This window comes from Borostomias antarcticus (genome assembly GCF_949987555.1).
Source record: "Borostomias antarcticus genome assembly, chromosome: 10".
Lineage (NCBI taxonomy): Eukaryota > Metazoa > Chordata > Actinopteri > Stomiiformes > Stomiidae > Borostomias > Borostomias antarcticus.
In genome coordinates, this window is record NC_140243.1 from 13,764,196 (window position 1) to 13,786,520 (window position 22,325).

Genomic DNA, 22,325 nt, shown 5'->3' on the forward strand with positions numbered 1-22,325 from the left:
AACGATTAATTAGACTCCAGAGACGGTTGCAGACCAGCAGCAGCTCGATCGTGCTCCGGTTTTGATTCTGCAAGACCTTTGATTGTACATCCTGTCTACCCCTGTCTTCGGTGTAAAGATGGCAGGGATGGGGCACTGAAGCGACGACGGGTTTAGGATATTAAATCATGAAATCACCTTTGAGGTAGCATCTGTCAGTCATCGTTTTGCGACAAGATCTGTAGGAACATTGCAAATGCACTGTTTCTGTATGGATATGTGTAAGGGAAATATCTACGTTCTGTAGCTATGCTTTGCTATGTGGGCTAGTGCTAGCTTGTCAAATAAATGAATCCCTGACTTCCGCGCATCTGCCTGCCGTAGCTAGCTAGCTAGCAAGCTAAAACAACTAGCTGTTCATTATTGACCTGTACGGTGAGTATCTTGTCATATTTTTAATTGTCTATAACGATCTATCTACTGACAGCTACCACATATGCACCTCTACTTACGTTAGACAGCTGTTTGTTGCTTATAGTATTAATACGCTTTCACGTTCGCTTTGATAATTGCTAGCTATCTAGCTGACTGGCTTGGAAGCTAACTAGCTGCAGGAATATTTACAGTTACACCAACAAAGACGGCACTAATGTTGTACGTTAGCCCAATGCTATTACGAAGTCCCAGTTTTGTTCCAAGTTTTTATCAGTAACAATGTCTTATTGATAACGTTAGCTAGTCCAGTGGAAGCATGCTTTATTGTCACGTTTGCTCATCGTGGTTGTGTTATAATCTATCCTCAGGTCAATTTCACCATGGCCATCCCCCAGTTCCGCCTGTTCAAGATCTGCACATGCCTTGCTACTCTGCTGTCATTCTTCAAGAGGCTGATATGCAGGTGAGAGGACGTAAAGCCGAGCAGCATGTGATGTCCAGTACCAGCTGTGCTTTACCATATGGTGATGCTCCCAGGGATATTACTGGGCCATGTGTACTGGATCAAAGTATTTGAATAATTTGTGCTAACTTGGTAGCTCTTTAATTTGTTTTCAGCTCCACATTCATTGGCCTGGGCCTGTGTGCCAGTCTCTCTAACTATCGAGTATTCTGCTTTATGCATCCTCATGGTCTGTCTGCAGGACAGGGAGGTTGCGCAAGCTGAGCGGTGACCAGATTACTCTGCCAACTACAGTGGATTTCTCATCAGTAGCCAAACAGGTCAGCGATATAAGTTACTGTATATGCTAGTATTAGTATATGACATGCCTCATGATAAGAGCTATAGGCAGCACTCACCAGAGATGGAATAAAACAACATGGTACATTCTGCAGATTTAGGTGCAATATAAAGGAGGGAAACATCTTCTGAAAACTCATCCACAAGAGATGTTTTCTGTAAATGTACAGTTCTGCTCTGACGGAGGGTTGCTTGATGTGTCAATGTTGCCCTCCCCCTGTGCCCCCTGGTCGTGCAGCCGGAGATAGAGGAGTGGAGCTCCTGGGACGAGGACGGCCCCACCAGCATCAAGATCGAAGGTGGGAACGGCAACGTGGCCCCACCCACTGCTGACCAGGAGGAGGAGGAGCCAGACTACTTCAAAGACATGGCCCCTACCATCAGGAAATCACAGAAGGTACGTTAGGCGGTCTCCTCTTTCTCCTCTGTCCTCCCCTCCTTGGCCTTCATGTCTGTCCTTTTCTTTGTGGATGTGGATGAAGCCAACTGTGTCCTGAACTAAATCGAACTCTAGCAGCCTTCGACGTCTCAAATATCATGACAGCCTTGGACCTTGAGGTTCTGAGGTCCACCTTGGGTCTAACGGTTGATGATTGGGTTCCCATGTGGAAGGTCTGAAGCGGTTTGGATCCAACCTGTTCACGTTTGCTCGCTTTCCGCTCCTCTCCTCTGCAGATCGTTTTGAAGAAGAGGGAACCTCTGAACTATCTGGTTCCTGATGGCTCTGCAGGGTTCTCCAGTCGGCTGGCCGCCACCCAGGACACATCCTTCATCCAGCCCTCTGTGAGTAACTGCACACAGCAGCACTTTCTTGCACAAAAGTCAGGAAATTCTTGATGCAGAAGATATCTTTATCATTCAGGTTTTTGGCAAAAAAAAGGTCTTGCGTATGAAGAATATTTGTCATTCGTTCGGTATGCATAAGTATCTTTGACTACACAATTCACTATATGCACAACTCCAGTACTTCCTGAAATTCTCTATTTCCTGTCTCACACTATTGGATGAAATGATTATTCAGGTGTGCCTGATCATTGTGCTGCAGTCAGGCACATCTGATTAATCACTTCATCCAATAGTGTAGGACAGGAAATAGAGAAGCATGTCTAATTTCAGGAAGTACTGGAGTTGTGCAATTGGCTAATTTGAGCTGAGTGTGAACCTACTCCTAGCTGTTTATGATGGGCATGATGCAATTTCAATACTCTCAAGGCTCAGCACACACTGAATGCCAGACATGTGAAAGCCATGATAACTAAAATAAAAATCTGAAAGCTGGTTAGAACGTAATGTATCAGTTTGACCACAAAGCACCAAGACATGTCACTGTCCTGAGATGACCCTTGACGTCTGTCGTCCTCTCTTCCTTCTCTTCTCTCTGCGTCTTCTCCTCCTCCCTGCCCCCTGCCTCTTCTCCTCTCTGCCTGTCAGTCTGAGCTGGGAGACATGGATGCCTGGCAGGAGGACCCCAGTGCCTGGGAGGATGAGTCTGACGCTGCCTGGGAGGCAGAGGAGGTGCTCAGGTACTGAACCTGGACCTGCTCCAATATATATATATTGAATCAATCAGTCAATCAATCAATCAGTCAATCAAACTATGACTCATAGGGAAAATGCAAACGTGTTAATAACAGAAAAATAAAGCCCTTCTGCTGGTCAAATTATACTTTTAAAGTCCATTGCTGCATTTTCACTACATTTCCAGCAGGTGGCGGTATACACTCTTTTGACTTTGATGACTCATGAACTGGAGGCACAGTTTGTTTACACATGCATTAACATACTGCCCCAGCCTCTCTCAAAGGATGACTTGCTTTTAATTATTTATTTATTTATTTATTTATTTAGATAAACCTTATTTATTTATTTATTTATTTAGATAACCGCTAGTTAAACTTCGGACCAGCCTGTGAAGTGGGAGGGATGTTCAGAGAAGCTGGCTCTGGCCAGTGCTAAAAGCCCTACCTTTGATGGTAACCCCTCGCCCTGTCTCCCTCCCCCTCTACCAGGCAGCAGAAGCTGGCGGACAGAGAGAAGCGTTCCTTGGAACAGCAGAGGAAGAAGATGGAGAAGGAGGTCCAGAGGATGATGAAGAAGGACCAGAAGATGGCCGTCAAGCTCTCCTAACGTCTCATGGGCAGACGATGGCAGCCAAGCTCTGCTTCCACCTCAGGGTGGATTGCTGTGAGCTCCAGGGAAACACAAACACTGAATCGAGCACCATACCCCTGCAGATACCCTCTCCACATCTTGATCTTTATCATCATCGTCATCATCAGTCCTCAACAGTCATTCTCCTTAAACTCTTAAATACCAGCAATCACTGCAGTTCTTATGGCGGTGCAGTGTGGGAGATTACAGCTGGGACTGTGTGGCAGACACCTGGGCTACCATGCTGGCTCTCTGGAGGCTGTCTGCTCTGCCCTACTCTGCTGTGCTCTAGTCGCCATCATCAGTGGTTGAGATAATTAAGAGATCGATCCTCATCTGTCCTCCTGGTTCAGATTTGTGTAGATCTAGATGGTAGATGTAGAATACTAAGAAACCTTACATTTTTAATTTAGTGTAAATATACTGGTACCTCCTGTATAAAACACAAGGACTGAACAAACACAAGGGCGGTCTTTCTGCTTTGTCTTATTTATATCAGCCTGTATGAAGAGTGTAATTAATGAATTAATTAATTGTTAACTTTCGCTGTAAAATCAGTGAAATCCCTTTGTTCAATTGCTTCTTTTGATTTGTATTTCATTTGTCTTCCTGGCTTAAACCACATTTTGTCACCGATGTTGCTTGATGTCCCATGTACTCTACTGTTCACGCCATAGTACACTGGTAATCTGAGCTAGAGGGAAGGCCTGAGGAGATCTTTAACATGTGTTTAAACTAGTTCCAGGGTTCTGAGAATGATGTTCAGCCTTACCTAAGAGTTAGCTGTGAGTTCCTATGGTAACCTCATGGCTAGTGGCCTGCTGGTCTCCATCTATGACTTCATCTTTCTTAAATGATTGTGGCTTTTTAATACAACCAAAATACTGCAGACTGTCTCATGGGTGTGGACCATGTCAGTCCTTTTTTGTTGGTTATTTGTTTTCTTAGCTTCCACTATGTATGCTCGCTCGCACTCTCTCCCGCTCCCTCCCTCCCTCCCGCCCGCCTTTAGTGGCCTCACTGGCCAGCTCAGTGACTACTTGAAGACCAGGCTTGGAGAGCCAGCCACAGGCCTAGTCTGTGGAGAAAGCTGTTGTGGAGATGCAGACCTGCTCCTCTGATGACCTCAAGAGGCTCGATATGTCCTAAAATAGTCAGAACCGCACCATACAGATGGCTCTGATCAGGTTCTGCTCTGACTGGATCACAGGGGGACTGAACATATAGGACAACCTGTTATACATCACTGGGCTTGCACTGGGTTAGGTGTGGTGGCAGATTCCCAGAAGAGAAGGAAGAAGAGGGAGGAAAATTGTCAAACAAGTGTCCAGTTGTCATGGAAACATTCATCAACATTGTCATTGTGCAGAAGAAAAGCTGTGAGAGGAGATGTGTTGTTGGCTGTTGCACAGACCTGCTGGACCGACATGATGGCTTTTATAGAAAATAACAGACCAGTTCGACTTAAGCCTGATTAGATTTGCTGGACCAATCAGACACTGGCCTTCTGCCAGCATTGAGGTTCCAACAGGGAGGATGCTGGGGAAGACGAGGGTTTTTACTGAATGTTAAATACCAGTGATGTATCTTGCTTTGATGGTCCTTTGAGACGGAGGTCTTCCGCTTAGGGAATCATTCACAGCCAGAGATTTGGGGATTTTTTTTACATGAACGGGTTCAAAAACTTTTTCTTGAACCCGTTCCAAAACGGGTTCAAAAGAAGAGTCTATGACAATACTGCCCTTCACATTTCTGTCCATTTTTGTTTGTTTGAAATGCTCTAGGGCCAACTGTTATCACTGATAGCATGATGGAGAAAAGTTGCATGATCATTTTTTTGTTTGTCAATAAATGATTTTGATTTATATTTCCACATTCATTTATTTTCAATAATCCCCTTTATTGTGTGTCTGGAAGAATATCTGTCATGTTGATGGGTAGAATCACACAAACTATAGATAAATTACTTTGCATAATCTGTACTGATTAGCGTATCCATAAACATTACAAAAAAAGCCCAAATCAAGGCTCCAAAGGCCCCACTCTCTTTAGAAGAATCAAAATGCCTCTATTATCACAGCATGATTAACAAACTCCGACACGTTTCAACATCAAGCCTTCCTCGGAAAGCTGATTGCATTTTCTAAAATTAATTATTCACAGTAAAAAAAAAAAAAGTCTCAAAACACCCTGACGAAGGCTCTTTGCCAAAACTGTCTATTAGAATCTCAGCAGAGGAGAACGAGTGTGACTTTCAGATTTTTTATGTGGGCGGCCACTTAGTTATCTCACTATTTATAATGTGGGCTGTCAGCTAGCTATTTATTTATTTAGCAACTATTTCTATATTAAGCTACTCATGGCACAATTCAAACAGGATCGAAAAATTATAGCCTGTTTATCGCCGTTGACTAGTGTACATATTTTTTCTGAAATAAGGTCCCATGGGTTGGCTATTCCTGCTTCCACTTAGGCAGTCTAGACTAAGGAATAGTCATATTTAGCCTAATACATCGTTTGTTATATTTATTTAGTTAACTTATAGACTACTTAAAGTTAATGAAATATACCTAATATGGTCTATATGACTTAGGTTAATATGTTCATTCCATTTTGCATTATAAACTTCACAAGCAAGAGTACTGGGAGACCTGTTAACAGTTTGTGTACCAAATTGACTAGACTAGTGGAGCCATCGTGGTCTATCAATTAAGCACAATATAATGTGTAGTAGGGTATTCTGATAGACATCTCTTACCTGACAGGATGCACTACCCATGAATTAAGCACAATATAGGCTTACAATATATAGGTCATAGGGCATAGGTCATCCTGAGGATGTACGTAGGCCAACTTGGCTGCCAAACAGCTGACTAGGGCTGGGGCTGGGAGACTGAAGGGCTATTCAGACAGGACACGATTTGAGCGTCCCTCACCGCTGGTCATGGGGCACAGTGCCCAAAGTTCAACCTGGTTCACATCTCACATCTGAAAATTTCAAGTGTGCTCCACTCTGTATAATTATTCACAACAATATTCACTTTTTCCGGTTTGGTTGCATCGTTTTCAATGCCAATATGCCAAGATACAGTAAGACTGTAAACAGAATCCCTGGGAAAGAGATCACAGTTCACCTTCTTGTTTTCAAACAGGACATCCCTGGGCTCTGTCATTCACTTGCATGGCTTCTCCTATCACTGCTATGCTGATGACACCCAACTGGTCCTTTCATTTCCTCCTTCTGATACACAAGTGGAGACATGCATACAGTAGCTGGGTGCTTGGCTGAGATCTCGGAGTGGATGACGACACATCACCTCAAGCTCAACCTGGACAAGACTGAGCTGCTGTTCCACCCGGGGAAGGGCTGCCCGCACCAGGACCTGGATATCATCATTGAAGACACAGTGGTGATGCCCACTCGGACTGCGAGGAATCTGGGTGTGACCCTGAATGACCAACTGTCGTTCTCTGCACACATCACATCCGTCACATGCTCCTGCAGATTCATGCTCTACAACATCAGGAGGATTAGCCCTTTTCTCACTGATGAAACGGTGCAGGTGCTCATCCAGGCCCTGGTCATCTCCCGCCTGGACTACTGCAACTCCCTTCTTGCTGGGGCCCTGGCGTCAGCCATTAAACCCCTGGAACTTGTCGAGAAAGCTGCTGCTCGCCTGGTGTTCAACCACCCCAAGTTCTCCCACACAACTTCCCTTCTCCGTTCCCCACACTGGCTCCCTGTAGCGGCTTGCATCCAGTTTAAAACTCTGGCACTAGTCTACAGGGCAATGAAAGGAACAGCCCCCTCCTACCTCCAGGCCATGATCAAACCCTATATCCCCTCCTGACTGCTACGCTCTGCTACCTCGGGGTGAGTGGTCGCCCCCTCACTCCGAGGCCCCTACGGTCGATCGACACGGTCACGGCTCTTCTCTGTCCTGGTCCCGCAGTGGTGGAACAAACTGCCCACTGACGTCAGGACAGCGTCGCAAGAGTTGCTACCCATCTTTTGTCGCAGGCTCAAAACTCATCTCTTCAAGAAGTACTACAATGATCCTCCCTCTTAAGCACCTATTGTATTTTAGATTGCTATTCTTGCACTTTGCCTTCAGTGCTAGATTATGCTCTTAGTCACTTGTTTTAGAAAGGAGATGCACTTGTGAGTTCTGGCAAGTAGTAGTACATTGGCTTTTCCTATATTAAATGCAATTATTGTTAGTTGCTTTGGATAAAAGCATCAGCTAAATGACTGTAATGGAATGGAATGGAATGATGAGTCATGTGACCTTTGTTGTGTACCTCTAAATGTCCCACACAGACCCAGGTCAAACACGCTCACAGACCCAAGCTCAGACTGTCCTTCCTCTCACCTCCTCTCTGGATGGAACACATAACGTCACCATCTGTGTTTGAGCACGCCCACACTCCTGATCCACTTATTGGGGCGAACCTCTCCCCCTGTGGAGGTTCGGGAGAAGGGGTACCAGACTAGCCATCTCAGAGGGATAATCTGCTCTCTACTGATTTATTTTTCCATTTTCTAAATGAGATGTCTGGTCTGTGTGAGAGTGAAGAGTCACGTTGACCTAACACTGCATCAGCTGGCCTCCCGATGATTATATCAGCTTATCCCAGCTCCCTTCTCATCCTCTCATCCTCTGGTCTGTCTGTCAGATAGCAGGCTATCTGTCTCTCTGACAGTGGTCTGTCTGCCTGCCTGTCTGTCTGTCTGTCTGCCTGGTAGCCGGTCAGGCCAGCCTGGACGGCTGAGATAACAGCAGCTGCAGAGACTCATCAGTCTGCCAACCCTTGGTGCTTATGTAACCCATCCCCTCCATATGGCCTGGGTTGGGGGGTGGAAAGGGGGGAAGGCGTCCTTACTCTGCATAGAGTAGCTCCCTTCCACAGTCTTAGTGCAGTGGTGGAACAGCATTAGGGTTAGGGGCTCCTAGTGAGTGTGTTGGTTGGCTCCACTCTAATCCTCTGATTAAAGCTAGATGTTATGTGACGAGAGTTTAAACATTGGTGGGGTGTTGGTGAGCAGCCATACTGCTGACACCCTGATTCCAGTCCTGCGTTCGAGCCAGGGGAGTCTCAGGCAGCCATAGACGAGCCCTGGTACTGTGGGCACAGCCAGCTCTAGGTGAGGGACTCAGAGTTTGTGTTGCTGTGATGAAGTATCTCAAATGTGTGCTAATGGGCGCAACACTGGGACCAATCATGTTGTTCCTAAGCCTGCATATTACCGATTTAACGGTAACTAATAGTCACTAGGGCCCCAGGCACAGCGTGGTGAGTACTTTACTGTAGGTAACGCACTGACTGTGGCTCTAGATAGCTACGCCAGGCCTGAGTGACTCTAATGCACTGTTATTTTCAGCTCAGCCCAGGAGACCCTGAGCCAGGCTGAGAAAGCCTATGTAAGACGTCAGGAGACATCACCCCTAGCTGGGCCCAGATGGGGACATCTCCCCGTTTATAAAATCATTTGAGCTTGATCTGGAGGAACATGGGGTGTTGTTAGAGAAAGTGGGGGGACAGACAGACTGTCCTGCTGTCCACACCTCAGGGCATGGCTGAAATTGTCTGGATGTCTCTGCAATTAAGTACTATTCACATTAAATGAATATCACAAAATCATTTCACATTTCAGCAACCCTCGTGTATGAGAGGGTCTCCCCGAGACCCACCTGAAACCCAGTAACAATCATGCAAACCTGTCCAAGGAGGGGGGTTCTCATGCTTTAATAATAAATATAACAGACATCTGGTGTAAACTAACGTTATTGCACATCGCTCAGGCACATTACAAGTGTCAGTTGTTCTCAAGCATCAACTTTGTACTCCTATGAAGTCAAAACACAGACATGTAAAAAGCTCTACTCCCCAGGGGAAAAATACATCTTCACTAAACATTGACAGTGAACAAATGTTAAAGCTTTGGCTGAAGATTTGTTTTTTTTTTGTTTTTTGGGTGGGGGGGCAGGTGAACTTATCAAACCAACTATTACAAAACTCCCAAACCAGTAGAAACCCTGACTCAAAACATTCAACAAAACAGTCTCATCCCCAATCTCTCAAAACATCCCAATACTGCCAGGAAAACATGGTGGATTTTTTAAACGTACATTAGGGGTAGCTAATGCCAGCGCAGGACAACGATGGAACATAACCGTCTACCGATGATCAGTGTGTATGTAGAGCACATATATACACATAAGACACACAATATTATGGCAATAAAACTAAAGACAATAAATAAACAATCAATTAATAGAATCCCTTTCACATCACCCCGTCTGCCTTAAACTCATGGCAACTGTACACAGTGCAAAACAACAGCGTGGGAGACTAAAGTAACTGCATTTTTACAGTAAGTGTAGAGAAACTCAATCTTCACAGAACCTAAACTAACAGATATTCTCTTAACAGATGCTGAAGTGCTGTAGTTGTGGTGGGGGTGGGGTGTCGAGGCCGTAGCCGACCCTGTTGGCGGGTGGGCGGTCGTTACGCGTCAGCAACGCGACGGAGAGAGTGCAGCCCCATGACGCAGCATCCTCGGATCAGAGCGGCGATGTTGTAGACGGGGGCGCCGCCGTCCACGCCGTGACGCGAGTACAGCCACGCCACCGTGGGCAGCATCGGCGCGGCCACCGCCACCAGGTCGACCAGGAAGCTGCTGCTCCAGTGGCGCTCGCCGACCGCGCCCAGCGCCATGTGGGACTCCTCCCCCTCCCTTGCACAGAAGTCTAGCTCCTGCATGAACCTGGGGGGCTCTGGGACCTGGGGGCCAGAGGAAGGCTCCCGAGGCTCCAGACAGCGCAGCGCAGGGGTAGGAGCGGGGGCAGGAGCGGGGGCAGGAGCAGGGACTCCCAGGAGGCCGCTGGAGGATGGGAGCAGCGTGTCTCCACCGGGGAGCTTGAGCAGCTGCAGCAGCAGAGCCTTCAGCTCTGGAGGGATGGACAGCAGCTCCGTCTGCACACCCTTCTCTTCTGGTGTGGCCACAGAGCGAGGGGGGGGGCTGGGGCAAAAGCTAGTGGTGGCGGCTAGGGAGTTGGGTGGTGTGGTCTTCTCTTCTTGCTTCTTCTCCTCCTCCTCCTCCTCCTCTCCTCCGCTGTGCAGCAGCAGCGTGGACACTCCTGCCCCCAGCCGCGCCCCCAGCTTGCTGGTTTCCATGGCGGTAGACATCAGGACCTGCTCTAGGGCGTCTGCGCGGCTGGCCAGCTCATCGCTCGCCAGCAGCCCACTGTCCGCCATCTCCTCTCCGCCATGGTCCTCTTCCAGAATCCCAGCCCCCGTCTCCAGAACCCCAGGCCCAAGACCCCCAGCTTGGCCACCATGCTGCTCCCCAGGCCCGGAGCTCTGGTCTGGGCTGGGGCTCTGGTCCGGGCTGGGGGAGCCGTCACAGATGTCCAGGGTGGACCCGCTCCCGCTCTGGGCCAGCTCCATGCTGTGCAGCAGAGACTCCAGCTTGCGGTTCTGGATATTGATATCGATGAAGTACTTGTGAATGCCCTTGTCCTTCTCCATCAGGCTGCTCCTCATGGTCTCCACCACCTGGCGGAGCTGCTTGATCTCCTTCCGCGCCTCCTTCAGGGACAGCTGCGCCTCCACGCGGTGACACTCCTCCTCGATCCAGTCCTCGCGCATCCTCCCCAGCTGGCCTTTCAGGTCCTCGATCTCTGACTCCCTGAGGGAGAAGATGGAGGAGGCGGGGTCAGATATAGCTGTATGGACATGCCTCGTCTTCCTGCATGTCTGTCTAGAAACATGACACATGAACTGTTCATAGACTCTAATCCACTGTTGTTGGCCCATCCTGCGCTGTGTGCGCTCTCAGTAACACCATGTGTACCCCACCCTTCAGGTAACTTACTGAACACTGAAGTCTTCAGCAATGTGAGGTATGAACTCAGAACCCAGTACCTGCCATTGATGGTGCACTCGGAGCTGCCTCTACACCTGCCGCCCCAACCGCTACCTCTGCCCCAGCCTCTGGTCCTGCCCCTGCTCCTACCCCAGCCTCTGGTCCTGCCCCTGCTCCTACCCCAGCCCCAGTACCTGTCATGGACGGTGTTCTCCGACTCCCTCAGCTTGCTCTTCAGGTGCCTGATGGCCACCTCCTTCTGCTGCAGGGGGGTGAGGTACTGCTCAGGGTGGGGGGGGTGGATGCCATGGTTGTCTCCGCAGGAGTGGTACCTGCCCAGGCTCGCCCTCCTGGTTGGGGGGGAGGGGGTGACACGTTTCACAATGTTAGACAGGAACATGAGGTAAGGTGATGTTGTATACAGCAGATAGGCACACCACACTGGCTTGACAAAGTTTGTGTGGTGAAAGTCTTAAAAGGCCTTTCTAAAGAGGAGGAGGAGATCACTGAGTCAGTTGGACCTAGCAGGAACAGAGAGTGCTGTAGGAGCAGTTGCTCAGTGAAGCCAGGCAGTGCTGTCTCTGTCTTTTAGGATAAGCAGCCTGCGAGACTGGACCTAAAACACTAACCTTAGGGTTGTTCCAGGGATGGACAGAAACCCTATTGACTATGGAGAGAGCCTGGACTGCACATGATTGAGCCTGGACTGCACATGATTGAGCCTGGACTGCACATGATTTGAGTCGGGCAATAAAAAACATCTCCCACAATTGCCTCTAAAAAAGGGAAACATGTTTGTGCTCAGCATGCCATAGATTACAATAAAAAACATCTGAATCGCTGTAATGCTAAATGCTTTGTTAGACACCGAAACAGTCCTGCGTTTCAATTGCATTTGAGGAAAGCTGGTCAAGTGTTTATCATGTTCTAAGAGGCTTGATGAAACGCGTCTGTGTGTGTCTGACAGAGATGAGAGGAAAGGATTTGGTCAATATGCAGAGAAACCTCCCACCACCCTGCCTCACAGATAACACTATATCCTAGCAACCTAGGACTCCAGCTTTGAAGCCAGCTCGGTGTCCCAGACAGAAATAGAACAGGCAGGCAGTGAGAGAACAGCCATGTCACGTGACTTCCTTCCGGGCAGTGGGGAATGAAAGGATATAAAAACAAAAGCCAGAAGAACAAAACGGCCATGAGGAGAAACGTTGATACAGTTATCATTGATGTGTTCTCATCCGATGCAGGAGCAGAGAGACCGCCGTGTTGTCGTGACGGGGGTGTTATGACTCACCCCCCGTGGGCTGGGGATGAAGGGGGTGTGGGTGGCTCTGCAGTCAGCGTGAAGACAAGGTCAAGTTGTGTTTGGGGCTCTGGTGATGAGCAGCAGACATAGCGGCGCACTATTTACCCTCAAGAGAGGCTGCTACTCAGCAACACAAGAGGACAGAACCACCGAGGAAATATGAGACAACAGCTTGAGACCGGCCAGTGGGCGAGCTGCCAGGATATCCATCCAGTTGTGCTGAAATATTCATGATTCCACCCCTCTCTACTTCAAACCAAGGTCTTGAAGAGTGAGCCCATAGATCCCCCCCCCCCCCCCCGACACACACACCTTCCTGCATGAATTCATGTGACGCAAATCTAATCTCAGCATAGCCCAATCATGACCTAGATAATGAGGGAAATTATTAAACTCTCTGGGCACAGAGCCCCATCCATCCATCCATCCACCCATCCATCCCACTCATGACCGCCACTAAGCCCTTGTCCCACATCTCTGCCCAGTGTCCACACCTACCAGGAGTACCTGGAGGTGTGTGTGTATGTGTGTGCGCTCGCCTTAGAGAGTGAGCATGTGTACCTGGAGGAGGGGCTGTTGTTGCAGCTGCTGCTGGTGGAGGAGGAGGGCGGCGCTTTCGGGGGGGTCCTGTAGGGGGCATAAAGCGCTGCGTCGCGATTGGCTGTGGGGATCCCGGCTGGCCTGAACACTGGGAGGCTCCTGATGTGGGTGCCACCTCTACGAGGGAGAATGTAGAGATGAGAATGGATCAGGGAACGACCTGCGTGAGGAGGCCTATACAGTAGTATGTACCTGCGTGAGGAGGCCTATACAGTAGTATGTACCTGCGTGAGGAGGCCTATACAGTAGTATGTACTGTACCTGCGTGAGGAGGCCTATACAGTAGTATGTACTGTACCTGCGTGAGGAGGCCTATACAGTAGTATGTACCTGCGTGAAGAGGCCTATACAGTAGTATGTACCTGCGTGAGGAGGCCTATACAGTACAGTAGGTACCTGCGTGAGGAAACCTTCCCTGTGGAGCTGGGGCCCAGCAGCTCTCTGGTCTTCAGGCTGCCGGTGCTGCTGGATGAGCTGAAGTCTGCCTCACTACCTGCAGGACACACAGACAAGACAGTTAATGGCAGGACACGCACGCACGCACCCACGCACGCACGCACGCATGCACACTTACGATCAGCATGGCTACACACAGGGCAGCTATGGTCCATGCTTGTATTCCTAGTCGTCACATGATCTGATCCCCTCCACTTTCACAAGTCAAGACCAAGAAAACTAAACCCAAACAGAACGCTGAGCAGTGAACCGACCACCTCACTCCATCCGACTAGTCCTGCCTAGTTAGCCTCAGAGGGCTGTGTGTGTGTGTGTGTGTGTTTCCATAATGCTTGTGTGGTCAGATCAGATTACAGTACGGGGGTAGGCTGGAGCCCCCTGACCACCTCCTCCTCCTCCTCCTCCATGACACATGACCTGATGAACACGGTCTCTCTGAGCCTCTGCATCACTCACTCCAAAACCAACACATTCCTCTCTCTCTCGATCAATTATCCCTCCCTCCCTCCAGTGGTAAACACCGACATCAGCTAACCCTGGTGAGATTTACAGAGCGTCTCAGTCAATATTCAGATCCAGCTCTAGCTCAGCAGGAGAGGTCATTTCGAGCTGAGGCATCCCAACTTACACCATGATGTCATCCAGCCCTCCACAACAGGAGCTTAATCTGACAAATGGAGCCTACCCTAATCTGCCTCTATCACCTACAGCAGACAGATTAGGAACCACATTTAATTCCACCATAATCTATTTCCAAACCAGTGTAATGAAACTCAACGGAGGCCAGCAGGGCAGTCCAAATGTGTCTGAACAGCATGCATGAGAAGTCTGGGATGTTACAGATGTGTTCTGTAAACCCAGAGCCTACCTGAGAAGCATCTCTTTCCATTTGATAAAACCATATTTCTCCAGTGATCGGCTGTGCATGTGACTAACAATAGAACAAACTGTGTTTCATCTCCTAACTGACCATTCAACTCTTGAGTCATACTGCTGCTGGCTACATGCCATCAGGGATGTACACACCTGCCTGCCAATCACACTAATTGGTAAACTCCAGGTCCTGCTCATCAGCCAATCAGCACTCAGATTTGAGGGAAGGAGAGGCATGCTGTTACTCTCAAATGAGTAGAGAGGGCTGCGTTCTGAATCACATACTTCTACTTTTTACTACCAATATGTACTACAACTACTCATAGAAAGTACGTAATTTGCACACAGTATGCATCCGATTGGGATATACTACCTTGTCATACCATTGCACCTTGAAATTTTTCCACATCCGTCATCTATAAAGCGACATTCGTCCCAGCTGGGATTCATCAAAACGCCTCCTGCGCGACTCGCACATGTGACATAATCTCTGCTGAGCAAAGAACTGTAGGTCAGAATAGCCAGAAAAGTGTGCTGGCTTGAATACTGCAAAATACGACCGGATGTAGTAGGACATCCTGGTATTTGTGCCATACTGCATGTGGCATACTACTGTATGTATTGGGACATACTACATCCATTTTTGGCATACTATATAGTATGAAAGTATGCGATTCGGAGCGCAGCCAAGGAGAGACTGCGAGACTATGCCAAGGATGTTAAGCATTTCTCTTGATGAAGGTGGAGTCTGCACACCTGCAATATGACTTGTACTTCCCAGGTGAGAAGAGGCAGGAGTGTGCTGTTTAAGCAGACCACTCCCCTATGAGATTAGAGTTAGAAGAACTGTATGTTAACACAGGATAGGCATCCCGAAAAGTCATCACTGCACAGTCCTTCTTGTCTCATCCTAACCTCTCAGTCTAGCTATCCCTCCATCATCTGACCAGCTGCTTGCCAACCAGAGGCTGTTTAGTCCAGCATGGCTGAGTGTCTGCTGGCAGCTGACTAACACACATTAGCACACTCTGATACACACACACACGCACACACACACACACACACACACACGCACAGACACACAAACACGCACACACACACACACACACACACACAGACACACAAACACGCACACATGCAATAACACAGACTAACACACACTTTGTTCCTCTGGGAGATATGGCATTCACCAGAACACACATGAGTGGAACACACACAAACACGGAGACTTCTGCTGGCATAACTTTATAGTAGAAGATTTTTTGTATTTATCACGCAGTGAAACACACATCACACATGGTGCAGGGACACACACACACACAAATGACTGGAGTGTCCATTGATGAAACTTCTCTCTGCCTTTAACCCATCCCGTGGTTCTTCTCCCAGGGCAGCTGGGAGCAAACAGTAGGCTGTGTGCATGGGACGCACCTGGGGACCAACCAAGTACTCCTGTCCATTTTTGTATTGGGTTCTTTATGGGAGAAACCCTAGTGAACACAGGGAGAACATGCAAACCCAGCACAGAAAGGCCCAAAGACCTTGCTGTGAAGCGACAGTACTAGGCACTGCGCTTCCATGCTGCACATGAGCGTTTTTGGTATTCAGTGTCTTGCTCAAGGACAATTTGGCACATTCCGGAAACTGGGATCGAACTGGGGACCTTACGATCCCCAGCCAGACGCTCTATCTACCTCCTGAGCTACATTCTGCCCCTATGAGCATGATCTGAGATCATACATACAGTCAGTCATTTCATACAGTGTGCTTACCCCTGGGCAGTGTGCTTGGTCGCTGCTCCCTCTTGTTCCTGGGCGGGAGGGCGTGCTCTGGGTCCCTCTCAGCCATCACCCGCACCCTCTTCACCTTGGTCCTGTGATTGGGCGGCTGGGGGGAGGTGCAGGGCGGGGGGGAGGTGTGTGGGCTGTGGTCGGAGCCTGCTGGGGTTTTGGAGGGGGACACAGACTGACTAGTGGGGCAGCCGGTGTCATCTACGTAGAGAGGTACAGAGGTCAGGAAGGCGGGCAGGCGGACGGGGAACACAGTTCAAGGTTCAAGGATTGTTCTCTGGAACCAGCAGGTCCTCCAACAGCTTTCTCTCTAACAGCGCTTTGTTATTGTAGCAGTAGATAGGAGGGACGTCTATTGTTTCAGTGCTCATCACACGCACACAGGCACACACGCACACACACACACACACACACACACACACAGACAGACACACACACACACACACACAGACAGACAGACAGACAGACACACATACAGACAGACACACACACACACACACACACACACGTATAAGCTAATCCATCTGATAATTATTATAGCGTATTACAATGTGGATTGTACCTGGATTTGACCTACAATCTTGTACACAATCATGTTTAATAGGTCTACATGCCAGTCTGCTGGCATAACTTTATAGTCTAGAGTAGATGCTTAAACTGTATGAACCTATGTACTTACATAGACAATGTAAGTACTGTAGGCCTACAGTCTCAGTGATGCAGGCCTGTTAGGCCTCTACTGCTGAGCACATGCCTACCTGAACAGAAGCTGTTGGTGCTGATGGTCCTTTTGGAGTGGTCAGAGCTGACCCCCTCCTCCTCGGAGAGCGGTGACTCGGACGGTGGCGATCCCTTCTCCTTGGGCTGGAAGGGATGGAGCACCAGGCGAGGGATGCGGCTGCGGGGGCTGCCCTTCTCCGGAGACTTCTTCTCCTGTGAGCCGTAGTTACAGTTACAGTAGAGGGGATAACTCACTCTCCCGTTGCTGCCCCTCCAATTTGGATTCATTTTTTTTAGCATCCTCGGAAAAGACCACGGTTTCCTGTCACTGCTGCGAGGCAAGCTAAATATAGATGAACATCTAGGCCTGGCCTGCCCTTCGTAACAGAGCCAACTCTAATGTGCTAGATAATCTACTGTTTTTTTGTTCAGAGAGAGAGCGACTCACCTCATATTCCTGGAATGGTCCCATTGTGCTTCACGCGGCGTCTCCTCCTGTGGGTAGAGAGAGAGAGAGAGAGAGAGAGAGAGAGAGAGAGAGGCTAGGTGAGCTGTGTTTCTGTGCTAGGCATCCTGACGTGACGCTCTAACCTCTTCTAACAAGGGAGTCTCTGTCCTAAACAGCAGCGCCAGCTGGCACCCCTTGCTGACTCCGTCTGCCAATGAGCGGTCCTGTGAACCCTCGTTCTGAAATAACTGACATGTCATAGTATAATACAGCAACGGTAAAGAACCTCACATAAAGTAATCTTAAATATAGCCCATACACACTATGTACTGTACAGAGACTAAACCTGACAGATTTCAAACCAGATACAGTGCATCAAACTGTCAGCCTGGGTGTCTTCAGCTGCTGTGTGTTGAATATGTCCTGCCTCTTTGTGTCTCCTCATACAACCCTGGTGTGTTGTACTGATGTTTGATGGCTGAATAATTCAAAGTTCCCATTATGCTCAACTGCGTTTTACACAATCTCTCAATTTCCTGTGTCGGTTCAAGGGGCTGGTTATGTAAGTGTGTATGTGTTTGGGCTTCTCTATCTCTCTCTCTTTCTATCTTTTTTTCATGGGGATGACGTAAGTGACCCCTGAGCTCTGAGCTGTTGTTCCGAGCACCCAGGCATCTATTCCCTCTCACGCACAACAGATGGTGTCTCTGTGGAACCCAGGATGTTGGTAGATATAGCCTGTGCATCCTCCTGTCCCTGAACACACACACACACACACACTTGTCCGCACACAGAGACTACCTGTTTCTGTACTATGCCGTCACGCTACCATGCCACCCTTAAACGGATGTGTCCGGCTAGGTAACCACCACAGAACACACAATAACCACAGTTTTGAGAGCAGTACAGACCAAGACCAGAATATATAATGTAGCCCAGCCCTGGTACCCTCTATCATAGCATATCCCCACAGTACAGTAAGACCCGATAGATAAGCATCCAACAGTTCTATCAGCATGCATTACAGCCAACACAATACTACCTATACTCACAATACTATCACAGTACACTGAGGCCTCTCCTGTCTCTGCCCTCGTCCCTGGCAGGCTGGTACACAACCCCAGAGCTAGGCCAGATCAGGCACTGGCAGAGCACAGACACCGAACCACCCATGCCCTAGCAACAGACTTAGCAACAGAGGAAAGAACTGCACAAACCGCTGTGGCTATGTGGGACCAATTATATGCACAGACAACAGGCTTCCTGCCTTCGGCTTCCTGGGAGTGCGTCGCAGCAACACAACCCTGCCAGTGTGCTTTACTGGGAAACCGGGAGGTGAGCTGAGATGGGGTGAGAGTATTAGCAATACCACCGCAGTATTCATGTACTGTCAACTGCAGAAGGAACATGCTCTCATAAGACAGGCCTTATGCGCATTGTGTTGCCTCTGTGTATGAAATCCGCTATACAAATAAAGTTGGATTTGATATGAAAAGCTGTCGTTGCCATCTGGGAGGAGGGGGCAGGATTAGAATCATAGAGACAGCTTTCTCAATGCTGGTCCACCAGAACCACTACTAGCACCAAGGCCAGTACCAGCACCAGAACCACTGCCTGCACCTGTACCATCACCTGTTCCAGTGTCTGGGAGTTTCCTCCACTTGACGGCCCCTGAGTGGCACACCCCCTGGTGCTGTGGAGGTCTGTTGGCCTCAGAGAGAGCCTGGAGTGGTGATGGCGGTGGTGGTGCTGGGCTGCATGGCTGAGCTACTCTGTACTCCTGCACCTCCAGAGTGAGACAGTATGGTGGAGCGTGTGGCCATGTGATCAAAAAGGTCTGCATAACATGTACACCCGAGAGACTGAATGAAGCAGACCGATTACGGTTAACTCCAGCAATTTGCATAACCACTCGGCCAATTGCGGAGGTTAGTGCAACAACAACATCAACAACAACAACAACAACAACAACAGATGCCTTCAGATAACAAAGAGGCTCATTTTCAAAGCTGTGTGTTAGAGAGAGAACATTCTGGCAGAAACTCCACCTGGATGGTATCCATCTGCTGAGTAGGAAGCTGTTCTGGTCTTCAACCAGACCGTTTGTATAATATGTCAGGATTTGCATGTAAATACTCTGTATCCGTAACTAATTCAATAAGTCTCTGTGTGCGCGCCTGTGTGCATCTGTTTGTGTGTGTGCGTTAGGCTTAAGTGTGCACTTAAGGGTACTGAACCATATGGAAGGTTATGTAATCTCTGTGATGATGACGTTATACACATCAGAAGTTATTGAACGTCATGTATGTATTTTGCTGTGACATGAAGTACTGTAGACACACGCACATTGGTGTATTCGTGTGCGTCCGTGTGTGTGTGTGTTTGTGCGTGTGTGTGTGTGTATACAGTACATGTGTGTGCATTTATGTGCCAGTGCTGCTTGGAAGTCTACTGAATGATGATTGATGAGAGGAAATACTACTGAGACATAATAGCCTATAGGTTATTGTTTATCTGGTGACACTACTATGCATTGTAGTGGCAATTTATGAACTACAAGGTGCTCCAGCTGTTGGGGCTGCTGGCGTTGCTTCTCTAATCTGTTGTGGCTGAGGTTCACACCGTCACTAGTTTGAACCCACAGAACACTGAAGAAACTGGTTGGGGATCCAACCCAGGTATTCCGCTGTGTCTGCATGACTCCACACTGTGTTGCTAATCTGTCAAGCTTAAGGCTTCGGTTCTGGTCCCAGAACCCACATGTTCATATCCAACCAGTCTGACCCCTGGAACCTGCTGTGATTCAGAACATTCTGGCAGAACCTCCACCTGGATGGTGTTCATCTGCTGGGAAGCTGGTCTTCAAACAGACAATTTACTGTCCACCTGTCAAGATTTGCATGTCAGTGACTAATCTGTGATGTGGTATTTTCAGTAGGCCTAAGCCTGTGTGCTATGCTCTGTTTTGTGTGTGTGTGTGTGTGTGTGTGTGTGTGTGTGTGTGTGCATAGGCGATTTTACCCTCTGAGAGTAGAGGGGGCAACATTTTGACGTAAGAAAAAAAACAAAACTGTTCTGTCGTCTGGTCCCATCAATTTACAAAGAATACCAGTTGTGAACAGTATGCTAATAAGAAATCCGTATGACAATTCAATATGTACAACGCATCAAACTTCATCTAGACACCACGAGCATGTCAATATGACTTTATGACCGAGCACTAGGCCATACCCAACATCACAACATCAAACTGCAACTGCCTGCTGGTGCTAGCTTCCTCGCCGATGGTGATGTTGCTAGTTTGCTTCGATAGCCTCTGGAGCACTTCTGCATTCGATTGCACCTGCTGCGCTGTCATTTCGAGTGGTAGCTTTTTTATTAGCATTGCCAGATTTTATTTTATGAAGAAGTGGTAAATTGTTTTTATAGCTCTTTTTGCCATTATGAGCAGGATGGCTAGTTGTAGCTTGTTGAGCACTGAGCAGTACAGTCAGATCTCATTTTTTTCGATGGACGAGTTGTGCCATTAGTGGATTATGAATATATATATATTTTTAAAGGTAGCCTAGTTTAAGTAATAAATACACTTTTAAAATTAATGATGATCTAACACAAACTGGTACAAACCACAATTATGTATTTAATAATTGTGTTTATTAGTAAAATTGTTGGAGCAACAATTGGTTTTTGTTTTTTTAAGAATCTGAGCAGAGTTGGGCTGTCCAATCAGGGGGGGCACTTGCCCCCCCTGCCCCCCCTATAAAATCGCCAATGTGTGTGTGTGTGTGTGTGTGAGTGCCAGTGCAGTCCATGTAGGTGCTTGTGTCTGGGGAGACCACTGTGTTGAAGTTTGAGTGTCTCTGGTGACACTGCTGTGTGTTGAGGTGGTAACTTATTAACTACAGGGTGCTTCAGCTGTCCATAACGTCATTACAGCATGTGTACGTTATAGTAATTCATAGGCTCTATTCAGGCTACAGAGATTCCCTTTAATCATGCTCATATGCCTCGATCTAGATCTAGCTATTATATATCAGGGTATTTAACGTGTGCTGTATAATGTAGCCTATCACATGCATCATTTCTTAAGAAGTGACATTGATTTGAATACATATGTTGTTGTAAACAGTAGGCAACGACCTTCTGGATTCCGATAGCCTACGCAACGCTTGAGTTTATCAAAATCAGGTTATGCCAAAAATAAGAGCGCACCGTTTCCTTTCGATGTATGTAGACTCCTGCAACTACAGAATACACATATTCTACCTCTATCTAGTAGACTAATGTTTTTGTTTTGCGTCGTCTTGTAGTCCTTCACATCTGCTCGTGACAGGCTCCACTCTCGATATTGTCATAGATACTGAGTCCTCTCTCCAACCTCAAGATCACAGCATCCTGAAGACAGTCGACTAGATTGTTGTTTATAAAGCTAGAAATCAGTGGCGCTGTCCAATGACCCCTGGTGCTGAAATGAGCCGTGCTCAAACTTCAGTTCACCCGCCTTTCAACCGGCCCCACCTAGCAGGCTGTATACGCAGCATCTAAACAAATATCCTAGCTCAACATTTGACTATATTCTTTTTTTTTTATTTGCCACGTTATATTTTGTTTTGAAGAACAAATTTAGCTACAATCAATATTCAGTGTTATGCAATAGCATAGGTAGCTGATTCCTAACCGGTCCCTATAGGCTTTCATTGTACATCGCTTATAATTGTAAGCTGCATATATAGGCTATCTAACTATATGTTTTATATAAAATATGCTTGCCTGGATGTTAAGTGTTGATTCCTCCAGTCGAAAGATGAGCGTGTTGAGTGAAGCACAAAGGGTCCGTTCTCCTCCGTGTGCCTGGCTGTTCTGACGAGACAGACCTCGCATGTGTTGCTATTCAA

At 47.9% G+C, this 22,325-nt stretch overlaps 2 protein-coding genes across 2 annotated transcripts; one reads left to right on the forward strand and one right to left on the reverse strand.

The window, feature by feature from the left end:
- Positions 1 to 118: 118 nt before the first annotated feature.
- On the forward strand, positions 119 to 5,186 carry ebag9 (estrogen receptor binding site associated antigen 9). The gene is made up of 7 exons (XM_084443986.1): positions 119 to 414; positions 783 to 877; positions 1,119 to 1,197; positions 1,455 to 1,613; positions 1,892 to 1,999; positions 2,648 to 2,739; positions 3,226 to 5,186. The coding sequence occupies exons 2-7, from the start codon at positions 795 to 797 to the stop codon at positions 3,341 to 3,343; spliced, it is 639 nt and encodes a 212-aa protein (XP_084300112.1). The 5' UTR covers positions 119 to 414; positions 783 to 794; the 3' UTR covers positions 3,344 to 5,186.
- Positions 5,187 to 9,877: 4,691 nt separating this feature from the next.
- On the reverse strand, positions 9,878 to 17,454 carry sybu (syntabulin (syntaxin-interacting); the record flags this gene model as incomplete). The annotated part of the gene is made up of 7 exons (XM_084444511.1): positions 9,878 to 11,060; positions 11,432 to 11,587; positions 13,105 to 13,260; positions 13,540 to 13,636; positions 16,245 to 16,463; positions 17,021 to 17,195; positions 17,431 to 17,454. The coding sequence occupies 7 exons, from the start codon at positions 17,452 to 17,454 to the stop codon at positions 9,878 to 9,880; spliced, it is 2,010 nt and encodes a 669-aa protein (XP_084300637.1).
- Between the last annotated feature and the right edge of the window lie 4,871 nt (positions 17,455 to 22,325).